Source organism: Glycine soja, chromosome 10 (assembly GCF_004193775.1).
Source record: "Glycine soja cultivar W05 chromosome 10, ASM419377v2, whole genome shotgun sequence".
In the NCBI taxonomy this organism is placed as follows: domain Eukaryota; kingdom Viridiplantae; phylum Streptophyta; class Magnoliopsida; order Fabales; family Fabaceae; genus Glycine; species Glycine soja.
Genome location: NC_041011.1, coordinates 52329294 through 52344131, shown reverse-complemented (window position 1 = coordinate 52344131; position 14838 = coordinate 52329294). Strand labels below are relative to the sequence as shown.

The 14838-nt window shown below is 30.7% G+C and overlaps 2 protein-coding genes across 3 annotated transcripts; both read right to left on the bottom strand.

Moving 5' to 3' along the window:
• Window positions 1-244: 244 nt before the first annotated feature.
• Window positions 245-4827, bottom strand: LOC114369779 (phytochrome-associated serine/threonine-protein phosphatase-like). Of its 2 annotated transcripts, none has more exons than XR_003657697.1 (10): window positions 4600-4827; window positions 4014-4160; window positions 3860-3927; window positions 3387-3444; window positions 2671-2781; window positions 2379-2513; window positions 1679-1822; window positions 1508-1603; window positions 1326-1397; window positions 245-511 (listed from the first exon to the last, which is right to left on the bottom strand). XR_003657697.1 is itself a non-coding variant. In XM_028327035.1 (10 exons), exons 1-10 carry the CDS (start codon window positions 4678-4680, stop codon window positions 428-430), a joined length of 912 nt encoding a protein of 303 aa, XP_028182836.1. In that variant the 5' UTR covers window positions 4681-4827; the 3' UTR covers window positions 245-427. The 2 variants fall into 2 exon arrangements, 1 of the variants encoding a protein (XP_028182836.1); XM_028327035.1 differs by having other exon boundaries at window positions 2463-2513.
• Window positions 4828-6256: 1429 nt separating this feature from the next.
• LOC114369777 (phytochrome-associated serine/threonine-protein phosphatase) lies at window positions 6257-12063 on the bottom strand. Its single transcript, XM_028327034.1, has 10 exons — window positions 11803-12063; window positions 11134-11280; window positions 10981-11048; window positions 9544-9601; window positions 8768-8878; window positions 8560-8610; window positions 7778-7921; window positions 7604-7699; window positions 7430-7501; window positions 6257-6529 (listed from the first exon to the last, which is right to left on the bottom strand). Exons 1-10 carry the CDS (start codon window positions 11881-11883, stop codon window positions 6446-6448), a joined length of 912 nt encoding a protein of 303 aa, XP_028182835.1. The 5' UTR covers window positions 11884-12063; the 3' UTR covers window positions 6257-6445.
• Window positions 12064-14838: the final 2775 nt, after the last annotated feature.

The following is a 14838-nucleotide window of genomic DNA, read 5'->3' as shown; positions in this document are numbered from 1 at the left end:
CGTTGAAATGATCAAATTTGTATATTTGTACTTTATCTCAACAGTAGAAAATTTGGCAGCACAAAAGTTTTAGAAAACACACTAAAACGGAATTCGCATTTTATTGGAGTAAAGTATAATTTAAATTAATTTTAATTATCAAAATTGTATGATTCCCATACTATTAACACATTGCAAATTATTTTAAAAACATACCAAGACATTCCAACCATTCTATTCAAATAAGGATATTTTGTAGTAATAATTCAGCACAAAAAAATCTTTTTCAATAAAATTTAAATATAAAATTATCCGTGCGACCCAGTGCTAAGATATCGTTGGATTGATAATCTTGTGACCATAAAATCCACCTTTAAAAGGCAAAGCATAAATACATGACTGTATTGCTATAATTTTACAATAAATTCAAACAAAAATTTGCACCAACTTATAAGAAATATGGAACGCCTGTCCTGGGTCCTCTCATCTGATTGTTCTCCTCTGTTTCGGTGAAAAATTTAACTTCTCTTTCCTGTCACAGAAATTATAAGTTATTTACTAAGATCATCTCCAACAGTACAACAAATGAAGTTGGTATATTGCAAAATAATTTGTTTTTTATGTATATTAATAAAATTGAAATAATTTATTCTCGTTTTCTAACTACATAGAAATAAGTATAACATAATTCATGACTTTTATGAATATCATTATATTGTCAAGTATAACCAACAAACACTTATTAAAACAAAAGTTAATAGTATTTATTTAACATATACACAAAGGGAGAAAACACAGAAATGTGAATATCAGAATATGCTTATTGACTTTGATTTTTTTTTAAAAGTAAAACGTAATAAGAGTATAATTGAAAAGTTAAATGAAAAAAAATGAATATAAATAGGCATATTGTAATAGGCTAATAGCCCCATCCATTTACTAATTCCAAACTTAGCTACATTCGAGTCCAATTGAGAGACATACAAGATTGCATTTACTATTTATCCCTGAGCACACCCATCAAATCAGAGCAAACTTGGCAAAATACTCAATTGAAAATTTCGTGCCAGGTAAAATAGCAGATGAAATTTCATCATGATTTCACTGTGAATTCAGTGGTTACCACTGGATAGCATATAAAACAGCGAAGCAAACACAAAGCATACAACACTTATGCCATCACTGCGCTCTCCATCTCATCACATACAGAATCGTTAAAGAATAAGTACTATTTGATGCATCAAGGGAAAAGAAAAGCACCATGATATCACAAGACCAAATGATGAAGAAATCATCATTATCATCGATATAGATTTAAACACAGCAAAAAGTTTCAGTTGACTCACCATATTTTCATTGAAACTCAGAATAGAAGCTACATTTCCACATCGGTAACAGTAATTAGGTGCAGACCATACCTGCAAATTTCCAAAGGGGAATTGACAACTTCATATCTATACAAGCCCAAAATTATATTTTAAAACTTTAGGGTACAAAATGATTATTGTAATTCATATAAAAAACATACAGTTACAAGGCCTTTATCTTGGAACATATACTTAAGGCCTTCCTGAACGAGTTGGTGCGCTCGACAAACAAGATCAAGGTTATTTATGTGATTGAACTGCATGAAAAGAATGCAATGGTAAGATTAAAACATATTGAATTCTAAAAGCAATTAACAAATAAATTACATTACCTCCGAAGTGACCCTGGATCCAAAAAGCCAACCTGCTCCTCGGGGACTGACTGCCCATGTTTCAATATCTTCAGGATCACTCCACATAAGATCACAGAAAGGACCCTCATGAGGAATTTCACAGTTTCGATCAATGACCCTTATCTGCAATAAAAAGTTCATTTCCAACTTTTAACCATAACCAAGATAGAAAATAATTCTCTCTCTGAAGACTAACAAAAACAATAGTTCATTTAACTTAAAAATGATCCAAAAAATTAAGAACAAAGTGTTTGTTTACTGTGATTATTAAAAAACAAAGGTAATTTCTGTGCTCCAAACATGTTTGACAAATTTAAGAACTAATTCAAACAAAATATCAAAACAGCAAGCATTGAAGGCTTTCTGAAGTCAAACAAAAAGGGCCACATTATTAAGTTACCAGTAAAAAATAAAGAAAAGGAAATATGCAAGTGTCCACCTCCAGCTGTTCATTTTTGTGTCTAAAGTCTAAATAGCATGAGAATCATGGGGAAGAAGGACAATCAATCGTAACTTAAAGAGACATTTCACATCATGGAAACAAATATATAACTTGACTGTTCATATGGTGTATCTACAAACAGACAGGGCATGGATGGGCATTTATAAGGATGACACCATGGTGCAATGTGAATGTTGAAAACTGCACAATCTTAATTGAGAAGATATAATTATACACCTGAACAAAATACACGTGCGAGGAGATAGTCTAAGCTATAGAAATATTGTTTTTGGTCAACAATTAAGAAGGAGGCTAGAGGACCTGATCAATTGTTCGAATGTCAGGAGAAAGGCCACCATGAACACAAAGCACCTGGATCAAACATAACATATATAAAACTTAATTTTGAACAAGAACCATTCAAACAGAACTATATAAAGTCAAAATAAATCCAGTAAGCTACCCGCCAAGATGCACAGAGGCACATGGGGGATAGATACTTGAAGAGGAGAGAGTGAAAGATATTTACAGTTCCATCAATAATTGCAGAAAGTGTTAGATAGTCAAACACATCTGTACAATAGCGCCAAGCATTGGCATTGCCATACTTCCTCTGGCATTCATCATAAAATCCATAGACCTAGCAAAACAGTAAATTACAAAATTAACATAAATCAGCATGATACTTTTGCATTTCTGGTTTTAGTATTTCCACAATTAATATTACCTTACTTTTGAATCTCACATCCATGGAAGATGAGATCCCTAATGAGTCAAAAACTACATTAGTTTTCCTAGCCATTTCAAAATTTCAACCTAAACAACCATCTCCAAACATTGATTACAACTTCAAAAATTCAAAGCAACTAAACTCCTCTACCTTAGCCAATTCATGCTTAAAAATTTCAAAAGGACCATATTTAAAATTGCCAATGACTTGGTTCAAATTTTCTTTGGACATCAGAAATTATAGGACCCTGCAAATAAACCTGCCTCAGTGAACTCAACAATACTAGCAATATTGAAAAATTACTTAAGGTGGCATCACTGCCATAAGCAAAAAATAAAGTCATGCACATAATTACACTACCAACACTTTATAAGATTATAACTAGCATGCTAGACTGACAGGATTAGAAATATTTTTGGACCCCTCCTCAGTTGCACAATCTGTGTGAATAAAAAAAATATAAAATTCTGCAAGTTTAGAATGATTCATGTAATGATTTCATTCACAAAGCTTACCTGAGTTAATTGCCTGCTTTCATGATTTCCACGTAAAAGGGTAATATTGGCTGGGTATCTGTGAAATTACAGAAAAATAAAAGGATATGTAAGTTTTCAAAAGAAAAAAAAGAAAAGCACCACTGCAAATGGGTGTAAACTTTCCAAAGTCAAATATGCTAGCAATGAAAGACTGTTTGGAAGTATCATAAGCATTTATTGTAAGATTGTTGACTTTTATAATACTTACTTTTAAAGTTATATCAAGCACAATTTCTAATGGGCTGACAGTGTAAAAATCTTCACACTGACCGTGTACCAAACTTATACACTTTGATACCATGGGATACAAACCAAATTAATCTTAAAACTCTTCTTAAATGCCTCCAAAGCTAGGACAAATTCCAAGTGATAATCTTATTAACAATACATGTAAAGCCAACAAGTCAAGAATCAAGACAGATGCAACGCAAGCATGCATTAAAAGAACATACCTAGCTTTAAGAAGTAAAAGGATGGTGAAAACTTCAAGACTATTGTAACCTCGATCAACGAAGTCTCCCTGCCATGCATTTAGGAAAATATAGAACTCCAAAACAGATATTAAATCATCGAAGTTAATAGAGAAAAAAAAAGTGTAGCAAATACCATAAAAATATAATTTGTCTCAGGCACATGACCCCCAGTCTGGAAAAGTTTCATTAGATCATGGAATTGACCATGAATATCACCACAAACAGTCACTGGACTATTGACAGGCTGCACATTGGACTCCTCAATAAGGATCTCTTTTACCTGAGATATTTCAAAAATCTAAAACGTTTGTTATTGGTTCAATAGAAATAAAAGAATATGCAAGTCAGCATAAAACATATTTTGATAACACCAAGATGCACAAATGACAAAGCTATCACTAGAACTAAAACAAAAGTAACTGAATTATTACTTCATATTTAATAATTAATAATGAGATAATATTTGTTCAGTGAGCACAGGTTGCAATTGAATTTAAAAACTACGATCCTGGATGAAGACAAAGGGCAAAAAACTGTGAAAGAAAAAAATATGTAGACACAATACGAAGTTAAGAAGCAAAGAGAGCATTCAGACTGGGATCGAAAAGGCGATGGGAATAAAATGCATAATCAGATTCCGATTTTATAATAAAATTAAAAGAAAGAAAGAAAGAAAAGGCTGGGCATGAGAGGGTTTTGGAGGAATAGGAGAAGGATACAAATTCGCAGAGAAGTTGAAGCTCGTCTTCAAGAAGATGCTGGCCATCTTTGACCTTGGAGATCCACTGGTCCAGATCCATGTCCACCACAAATGGTTCTTCTGGTTTCGGTAACGAGAGAAAACCAAAAAGGGCAGAGCCAGAGCCAGAGCCAGAGCCAGAGCCAGAGCCACGGATCAGGTTACGTTAGGTTCAAAGGAGTCAACAAACTAACACATACTACATATCAAACTGCCTTTTGCTTTTGCTACTAACTAAAAGGAGTGTCCGTGCCATACACGTGATAATTGTCACAAAAGTTATTTGAGGGTTTTTTTTTTAAGTATGATTAAATTTATAAAATCAGAATAAAATAGTTGTATAATTATATAAAGATTATTAATAAAAAAAATTATAAAAATTTGTATTTGATTTAAAATTTATAAATTATATTGTTGTAGTTATAAGAAAATGAAATCTGAATATTGATTTCACAGAAAGTAAAATGTTTCAAATTTTTTAAAAGAACATCGGAAAAATATGTTATTTGTATAATTATATCATAAAATGAAATTAATGAAAATATTTTAACAAAAACTTGATTATCACTTTTTTTTATAATTCATTTCACATCAATTTTATCTTTTGAAGATTTATTAAATATGAAATAAGCCTTTTTAAAAAATTGTATTTAAAAACTTATTTAATATTATAAAACTATAAAATATTGTTTAACTTTTTGTTTTCATTTTATAATATTATTTTATTTATGCTTTATGGTTATTAATTTTTATTAGTTATAATTGCATTTTTTGATTTTGATAAATTCTTTTATAATTTTTTAATGATTACAATGATATTTAACTTTTTCTGTTTTTTAGTATATTTACAATTTATATTTATTTTAATATTGGTAATCTATAATTTTTAATTTATATTTCTGTGCTCCAAACAAAATATGATTTTGGTATTCAATAATCATTTCAAACAAAGGATAAAAGACAATATATATATATATATATTAAATCATGAAATTATTGAAATTTTAACAGTTAATTTTTTAATCAATAAAAGTATTCTATCTTCTAAAGCACACTCCTAACTTTAAAAAGAAAGAAACCTTAATTCGAGCAAAATGTTACTCTCAAGATTGACAATACAAATGTTACATTAAAATAAATAAATCATATTGTGGTTAAATGAGGGCAAACCCTAATAGCATGATAGTAAAGTTGTGTCTTGATTACTGATTGATCATTAGTTCGAATTCAGAATCAGCCTTTAATTGTTGTTAATGAACCACTTCCCTACAAATTTTTTTTTCAGACGTCACGTAGAAATTAAAAAAAACTCGGCAGTAGAAAATTTGTCGGGCACAAAAGTTTACAAAATAAGTTTTTTTTTAATTCATAAAAATTGAACATAATACCATAAAATTTACAATACTTATAATATCGTACCCAATCAACTGAACTAAAATTCTTTGGTAATTTAGAAAATAAGCTAAAGATGCATTAAAATATTGGAGTAAAGTGTCATTTAAATTTATTTCAATTATCAAATTTTGTTTGATTCCCACAATTAGTACATTTCAAATTACTTTTACAATATGCCAAGAAATTTTAACAATTCTATTCAAATAAAGATAATTTGTAGTAATAATTAAGCAAAATATATATATTTTTCAATCAAAATTTAACTACTAAATTATCCGTGAAAATTTTAACTGGGTTGCTAATCTTATGATCAATAAAATCAACCTTTAAAAGGTAAAGCACCAATACACGATTATCAATGCCCAATTCATAAATGCATTTACTGTATTGCTATAATTTTACAATAAATTCAAACAAAAATTTGCACCAACTTATAAGAAATATGGAACGCCTGTCCTGGGTCCTCTCATCTGATTGTTCTCCTCTGTTTCGGTGAAAAATTTAACTTCTCTTTCCTGTCACAGAGAAATTATAAGTTATTTACTAAGATCATCTCCGATAGTACAACTTCACCAGTACAACCATGGCAAAGTTGCTTAAGTCACTTTCTGTCTATATAAAAAACTTCGTACCCCATTGCCCAGAGACTCTTCGCTATGCGAAGGTATGGAGGAGGGATATTGTACGCAGCCTTGCCCTTGCATATGCAAAGAGGCTGTTTCCGGATTCGAACCCATGACCAACAAGTCACCAAGGCACAATATATAACGAGATTTAAGAACTACTAGTACAACAAATTTTCGCTCTGCTGATGCAATCCTTAAAAACTTAAAATAGATCCTACAACTGTCTCACAAATCTTCAAAACTATTAGGAACAATTGCTTACATAAGCAACAATTCTTATATCAATTATCAGGTCAATTGCTTATTAGTAAACCTGCATAAGAGCCCCATAAGCAACTCCCATTAAGAACAAATAGGCATATTGTAATAGTCCCCATCCATTTGCTAATTCAAAAATTAGCTAAATTGGAGTGAAATTGAGAGACATCCAAGATTGCATTTACAATCTATCCCTGGGCACATCCATCAAATCAAATCTAATTTAGCAAAATACTCGATTGAAAATTTAATGCCAGGTAAGATAAAAGATGAAATTTCATCATGATATACTGTAAATTCAGTAGTTAGCACTGGATAGCATATAAAACAGTGAGGCAAACACAGTATAAAACACTCATGACATCAAGGCGCTCTCCATCTCATCACATACAGAATCATTAAAGAAATAAGTACCATTTGATGCATCAAGGGAAAAGAAAAGCACCATGATATCACAAGACCAAATAATGAAGAAACCATCATTATCATGGAAATAGATTAAAACACAGCAAAAAGCTTCAGATGACTCACCATATTTTCATTGAAACTCAGAATAGAAGCTACATTTCCACATCGGTAACAGTAATTAGGTGCAGACCATACCTGCAAATTTCCAAAGGCGATCACTTAATATCCAAGAGCCCAAAATTATATTTTAAAAATTTAGGGAACAGAAAAATTATGTAATTCATATAAGAAACATACAGTTACAAGGCCTTTATCTTGGAACATATACTTAAGGCCTTCTTGAACGAGTTGGTGTGCTCGACAAACAAGATCCAGATTATTTATGTGATTGAACTGCATGAAAAGAATGCACCGGTAAGATTAAAGCATAATATTCAAATCTAAAAGCAATTAACAAATAAATTATATTACCTCTGAAGTAACCCTGGATCCAAAAAGCCAACCTGCTCCACGGGGACTGACTGCCCATGTTTCAATATCTTCAGGATCACTCCACATTAGATCACAGAAAGGACCCTCATGAGGAATTTCACAGTTCCGATCAATGACCCTTATCTGCAATAAAAAATTCATTTCTAACTTTTAACCATAACCAAGATAGAAAATAATTCTCTCTCTGAAAACAATAATTCATTTAACTTAAAAATGATCCAAATAATTAAGAACAAAGTGTTTGTTTACTGTAATTATTAAAAGATAAAGGTAATTTCTGTGCTCCAAACATGTTTGACAAATTTAAGAAGTAATTTACCCAAAATATCAAAATGGCAAGCATTGAAGGCTTTCTGAAGTCGAACAAAAAGGGCCACATTATTAAGTTACCAGTAAAAAATAAAGAAAAGGAAATATGCAAGTGTCCATGTCCAGCTGTTCATTTTTCTGTCTAAAGTCTAAATAGCATGAGAATCATGGGGAAAATCATGGGGAACCATCAATCTTAATTTAAAGAGACATTTCACATCATGGAAACAAATATATAACTTGACTGTTCATATGATGTATCCACAAACAGACAGGGCATGGATGGGCATTTATAAGGATGACACCATGGTGCAATGTGAATGTTGAAAATTACACAATCTTAATTGAGAAGATATAATCAGACACCTGAACAAAATACACATGTACGAGAAGATAGTCTAAGCTATAAAAATATTGTTTTTGGCCAACAACTAAGAAGGAGGCTAGAGGACCTGATCAATTGTTCGAATGTCAGGAGATAGGCCACCATGAACACAAAGCACCTGGGTCAAACATAACATATATAAAACTTAATTATGAACAAGAACCATTCAAACAGAACTATAAAAAGTCAAAATAAATCCAGTAAGCTACCCACCAAGATGCACAGAGGCACATGGGGGATAGATACTTGAAGAGGAGGGAGTGAAAGATATTTACAGTTCCATCAATAATTGCAGAAAGAGTTAGGTAGTCAAACACATCTGTACAATACCGCCAAGCATTGGCATTGCCATACTTCCTCTGGCATTCATCATAAAATCCATAGACCTAGCAAAACAGTAAATTACAAAATTAACATAAATCAGTATGATACTTGGGCATTTCTAGTTTTAGTATTACCACAATTCATATCTCCATTATGAATTATGAAATCTAGCATTCCGCACCACAACCTGACTACTACTGACCTTACTTTTCAGTCTCACATCCATGGTAGATGAGATCCCTAATGAGTCAAAAACTACATTAGTTTTCCTAGCCATTTCAAAATTTCAACCTAAACAACCATCCCGAAACATTGATTACAGCTTCAAAAAATTCAAAGCAACGAAACTCCTCTAGCTTAGCCAATTCATGCTTAAAAATTTCAAAAGGGCCAAATTTAAAATTGTCAATGACTTGGTTAACTTTTCTTTGGACATCTGAAATTATTAGACCCTGAAAATAAACCTGCCTCAGTGAACTCAACAATACTAGCAATATTGAAAAATTACTTAAGGTGGCATCACTGCAATTACTAATTAGCAAGAAATAAAGTGAGGCACATAATTGCACTACTAACATTTCATAAGATTATAACTAGCATGCTAGACTGACAGGATTAGAAATATTTTTTAGACCACTCCTCAGTTGCACAATCTGTTTGAATAAAAAAATATAAAATTCTACAAGTTCAGAATGATTCATGTGATGATTCCATTCAATAAGCGTACCTGGGTTAATTGTCTACTTTCATGATTTCCACGTAAAAGGGTAATATTAGCTGGGTATCTAAGAAATTACAGAAAAATAAAAGGATATGTAAATTTTCAAAGGAAAAAAAAAAACTATAAGAATCACACCAGTAGTTGTTTTCAGCAAAAGCCAAAAATTATAGAGCAAATGAAAGACAGAGGTGAAACAGATGAAGTGCAGAAAAATACTATCATTGCATCAGATCTAGCATTTGAGCTTCAAACATGATCAATGAAATATACAAGTTTACAACCACTAGGAGGTTGAAAACAACCAGTTTTTGGGTGCCATGCTAAGCTGTAAACGAAATGTTTAGAGAATAGCCAATTAATTAATATGTTAATGTTTGGCCATCTATGAAGAGCTTTTGACAAATTTCACAAGGCCAAATCATTTTCGGGGGAGTGGATGGTGTTGAGACTTAGGATATCTTTAAACAATGCCTTGGCACATATTTGGAAGTCTCAAAAATCAATTTTATTCCTTCCAAGGAGAAGAAATAAAAAATTGCATGTCCATTGCAAAATCTTATTAGATACTTAAATGGCACTCACAAAACAGAAAGCATAAAATAAATGTAGAAACACTGCTAGCACTTCAAGGGTTTGCTTCCTTCGTTCCAAAACCCCTTACTTGAAATTTTCCTGCCTCTCCCTCATTTATAACCTCCTTTATAACTGACCCCTAGCCTAGTACTCCCCATGCCACTTAACATGTGTGCTGGACGGCTGGTTGGTTACAATTCAGATTCCCAACATGAGTCATCCGTATTTCATACCTTTCATCCTTTCCTAAATGACACTAATCCACTGTTACCCTTCTTTTCTTCCTACTTTGCACCACAATCATTGCTCCTATGCTGAAGTTGAGTACAAGAAGTGAAGAATAAATGAATTTGTAGTTCGTATGGGAAGGACAGGCTCCATAGAAAAAACTAAATAGAAGTAAACAATTTAAAACTAATGCTGAATGAATGATGTGATAATTCACAAAATTGCACCATTTGCAAATGGATGTTGTCCAAAGTCAAATATGCTAGCAATGAAAGACTGTTTGAAAGTATCATTATCATAAGCATTTTGATATTAAAACTTAGAAGTTAATTAGAATACGCTGACAGTGTAAATGTTTTTTATCCTGTCATCAAATCATGGATTGTCATTTATGGTGAGATAGTTGACTTTTATAATAATTGTTTTAAAAAATCATATCAAGCACAATTTCTAATTGGCTGACAGTGTAAAAATCCTTCACACTGACTGTGGGGAATAAACCAAATTAATCTCAAAACTCTTCTTAAATTCCTGCAAAGCTAGGACAAATTCCAAGTGATAGTCTTATTAATAATACATGCAAAGACAACAACAACAAGTCGAGAGTCAAGACAGATGCAAGCATGAATTAAAAGAGCATACCTAGCTTTTAGAAGTAAAAGGATGGTGAAAACTTCAAGACTATTGTAACCTCGATCAACAAAGTCTCCCTGCAATGCATTTAGGAAAATATAGAACTCCCAAACAGATATTAAATCATCAAAGTTAATAGGAAAAAAAAAGGGTAGCAAATACCATAAAAATATAATTTGTTTCAGGCACATGACCCCCAGTCTGGAAAAGTTTCATTAGATCATGGAATTGACCATGAATATCACCACAAACAGTCACTGGACTATTGACAGGCTGCACATTGGACTCCTCAATAAGGATCTCTTTTACCTGAGGTATTGCAAAATTCAAAAATAAAACGTTTGTTACGGATTCAATTAAAATAAAAGAATATGCAAGTTAGCATAAAACATTTTAATAACACCAAGGTGCACAAATGACAAACACGAACCTATCACTAGAACTAAAACAAAAGTAACTGAATTACTTCATGTTTAATAATTAATAATGAGATAATGATTTGTTCAGTGAGCACAGGTTGCAATTGAATTTAGAAAACACCATCCCGAATGAAGGAAGACAAAGGGCAAAACTGTGAAAGAAAAAAAAATCTCTAGACACAATACGAAGTTAAGAAGCAAAGAGAGCATTAAGAATTTTGTTTCCTCAATAAAATCCCAAGAAAAAGGGAGAAAACCGTGAGAAGAACAAAAGGCTTGGATCGAAAATGCGATGGGAACAAAATGCATAATCAGATTCCTATTTAATAAACAAAAAAAGGGGTAAAATAAACAAAGGCTGGGCAAGAGAGGGTTTTGGAGTAACAGCGAGGAATCGAAGAAAGAAGAGTACATATTCGCAGAGAAGTTGAAGCTCGTCTTCGAGAAGATGCTGGCCATCTTTGACCTTCGAGATCCACTGGTCCAAATCCATGTTCACCACAAATGGTTTCTGTTTGGGTAACGAGAGGAACCGAAAATAGGACAGAGCCAGAACCACGGGTGTGAACGATGATGGGTTAGGTTGAAAGGAGTCAACAAACTAACAAATACATGTATGAACCTGCCTTTTGCTTTATTAGTATAGGGATTTTGGTACAGATCAAAGTTTTAAAAATCATTCCCTTCACCCGATTTGGTGAAGAAATTGGGTCACTATCGAACCAATAAATTATTAATTGAGCCGTGTAATTTGATATGTATTAAAAAAATATTAAAATTTTATATTATCTTGAAAAAAAATCTTCAAAAAAAATATTACTCATAAACAAAAGTATAATTTTAAGTACCTAAAATAATTATGATAAATAGTCATTTTTGTCTCTTAATATATAATTCATTGATAAATACTATAAAATTTACTCCCCGAAAATGGAAAAAATATAACAAATCATTAACTTCCATCTCTTACCATTGATAAAATAGTGGCACATAGAGACAAATTTGTTACTGGAATGATTGTCAACGTGATCCTATCTAATTGTCAACCTAGGAACATATTTATTATATAATATTTTCTTGGTTTTTCATCTTCCCAGCTGACAAATGCGTCCCAAAAGATAAAAATATAAAATTAGTTTTCAAAAGTGTAAAAAGTGTGACAAATATATCCAGACGTTAACTTTTTCCGTTAATAAAATAGTTAAGATTCGAATAAATGAAATATGAGATATATTTAGTTTTTATTTATAGTAAATTGTGACTAATTATTATAATTTAGAAAATTTTATAATAATTGATACACTATTACAATGCTTATTTTGGATCATTTCTATTGCGACAGACAAATCATGATTGATAATTAATATTATTGTTATTATTATGTTTGTTTTAAATTATGTTTGCCAATATATTTTTAAGTGATTATTATAATCTTATGTCTGTGATGATAAAAAATGATGAAAATTTACCCTAAAATTATATATTTATCCTTAAATGAAACGAAATTTCAATAAAAGCATATTAATATTTAGGTCCAATAAAAAAATATTGATATTTTCGTCAAATAATAATAACTTATTGACATTTTGATCAAATGAAACGTATTGACATTTAGGTCCAAAACAAATCACTGACGTTTTTTCCCAATAAAAAATATTGACATTTTTTGTCTAACAAAAAATTATTGACATTTACGTTAAAAAATATTTTATTGACATTTTCATTCAATCTAGTAAGCATAGTCATGTTGACAATCATTTTAGTGACAAATTCGTCCTTCTGTATCACGTAAACTATTTTATTAGTGGTGATAGATAAAAGTTAACGGTCGGATATATTTGTCGCACTTTTTACATTTTTGGAGACTAAATTTTATATTTTTATCTTGCAAGATGAATTTGTCGACGAATTACACATTTAACGAAAAAATGATTATTTATCCAAATAATTAAACATGGATGCTCCTTAAATACAATACATTGAACAAGTAATATCATAATCAAATCAATAATTACATTGTAAAAATAAAGCGAAATGTGCAACCGAAAAGAGAACTCAAAGAAAAAAATATATGGTTAACAACATATTTATAAGAAAACATCATAGTTCATAAGCTCGTAAACAAAAAGAGATGAAAATAACAAAGGATGAACAATGTGATAGAGGTGATGGTGGTGGGAGGAAATATTGTTATCGACAAAAATTGAGAATCGAGGACCTTTATGATTTGTGAAGAAGTCATACAATCATACTCAAGTCTCACTTTTCTTTCTTTGTTTCTATAATTAATGTCAAAATGACATCATTTTGAATAATTTTAAAAATCGTATAATTTGATTCGGGTCAACAGGTCACTCATCCAAACTCACTAGGTAAGAGAATCAGGTTAGATTAACTGCATATTCAATTTAATATCTAACCCAATCCAATTATATCACAAATTCACATTCAATCCCACAGAGTGAGTTAGAGTTTTAAAACTATCCTATTGATTACTCTTTTATTGACCGATTAATCCTTGAATTTGCATAATTTATTCCTGGTTAATGTCTTCTTTTTAATTTAAGTCCCAATTCTTTTACGGACAAAAAAAAATCCAAATTCTATTAATGAAATAGTGATGTAACCTGTTGTTTACTTCGTCTGTTTTTTTTTTTTAAATTGCCGGAATTTTGATAAAATTTTGTTTCTATTTACTTCATTTGTCTTTATAATTAAATATTTTTTTTTATCAGAATATTAGACACTTTTATTTTACTCTTCTTCATCACTTGTATTTTTTTTTTCTCAAACAGATAAACCATTATGGAATTTTTTTACGAGAGAGCGAAATTCACGGGAAAAAATTTGGAGTATAAAATTCGCAACATTATGAAACTTTGGAAGCAAAAAATAAAATTAAGCCTAGTATTTTTCTCTAAGAAAAACACTTTTTAATTAATTCATACAAATAAAAGGCATGGAAAAAAGATGCAACAAGACAAATGTTGGTAAATAATCAAGACTTAATATGTTTTTAATCTCTTGAATTTGTGGGTTATTTTTTTAGTATACGTATTTAAATTTGTATTTTTAGTCTTTTAAGTTTGTGAAATATATTTTTATTTCCTCTTGCCATAAAAAAATTGTGACAAATTGTGTATTAAAACATCCGAAAAGAGTCAAGATTGACTAAAAAAATATTTAATAATTTGAAAGGAATATAAAATTACAAATTTAAATTTGAGAGACTAAAAAGGATCATTTTAAACTTAAGAGATAAAAACATATATAAATCTATAATCAATTTATATATGTTTTAAAATCCGTTGAAGTCATATTCCAATGCATCACTTAAAAAATATCTTGCACAATGAGAGTTCTAAATGTCATTTCGTATTAAATATTTAGTTGGAAAGATAGAGATACCGTTGAGCTTCCTCTACTAGCCATATACAATTATACATTT

Bases quoted from the DNA above. Each gene is read 5' to 3' on its own strand.
- LOC114369779 (XM_028327035.1), bottom strand. From the start codon at position 4,680: ATGGATCTGGACCAGTGGATCTCCAAGGTCAAAGATGGCCAGCATCTT. The intron at 1,823-2,462 runs GTCCTCTAGCCT...TTTTTATTGCAG, and splicing joins ACATTCGAACAATTGATCAG to ATAAGGGTCATTGATCGAAA. The intron at 512-1,325 runs GTGAGTCAACTG...TTTCTGTGACAG, and splicing joins TGAGTTTCAATGAAAATATG to GAAAGAGAAGTTAAATTTTT.
- LOC114369777 (XM_028327034.1), bottom strand. From the start codon at position 11,883: ATGGATTTGGACCAGTGGATCTCGAAGGTCAAAGATGGCCAGCATCTT. The intron at 8,879-9,543 runs GTACGCTTATTG...CTGTTTTGCTAG, and splicing joins AAAGTAGACAATTAACCCAG to GTCTATGGATTTTATGATGA. The intron at 6,530-7,429 runs GTGAGTCATCTG...TCTCTGTGACAG, and splicing joins TGAGTTTCAATGAAAATATG to GAAAGAGAAGTTAAATTTTT.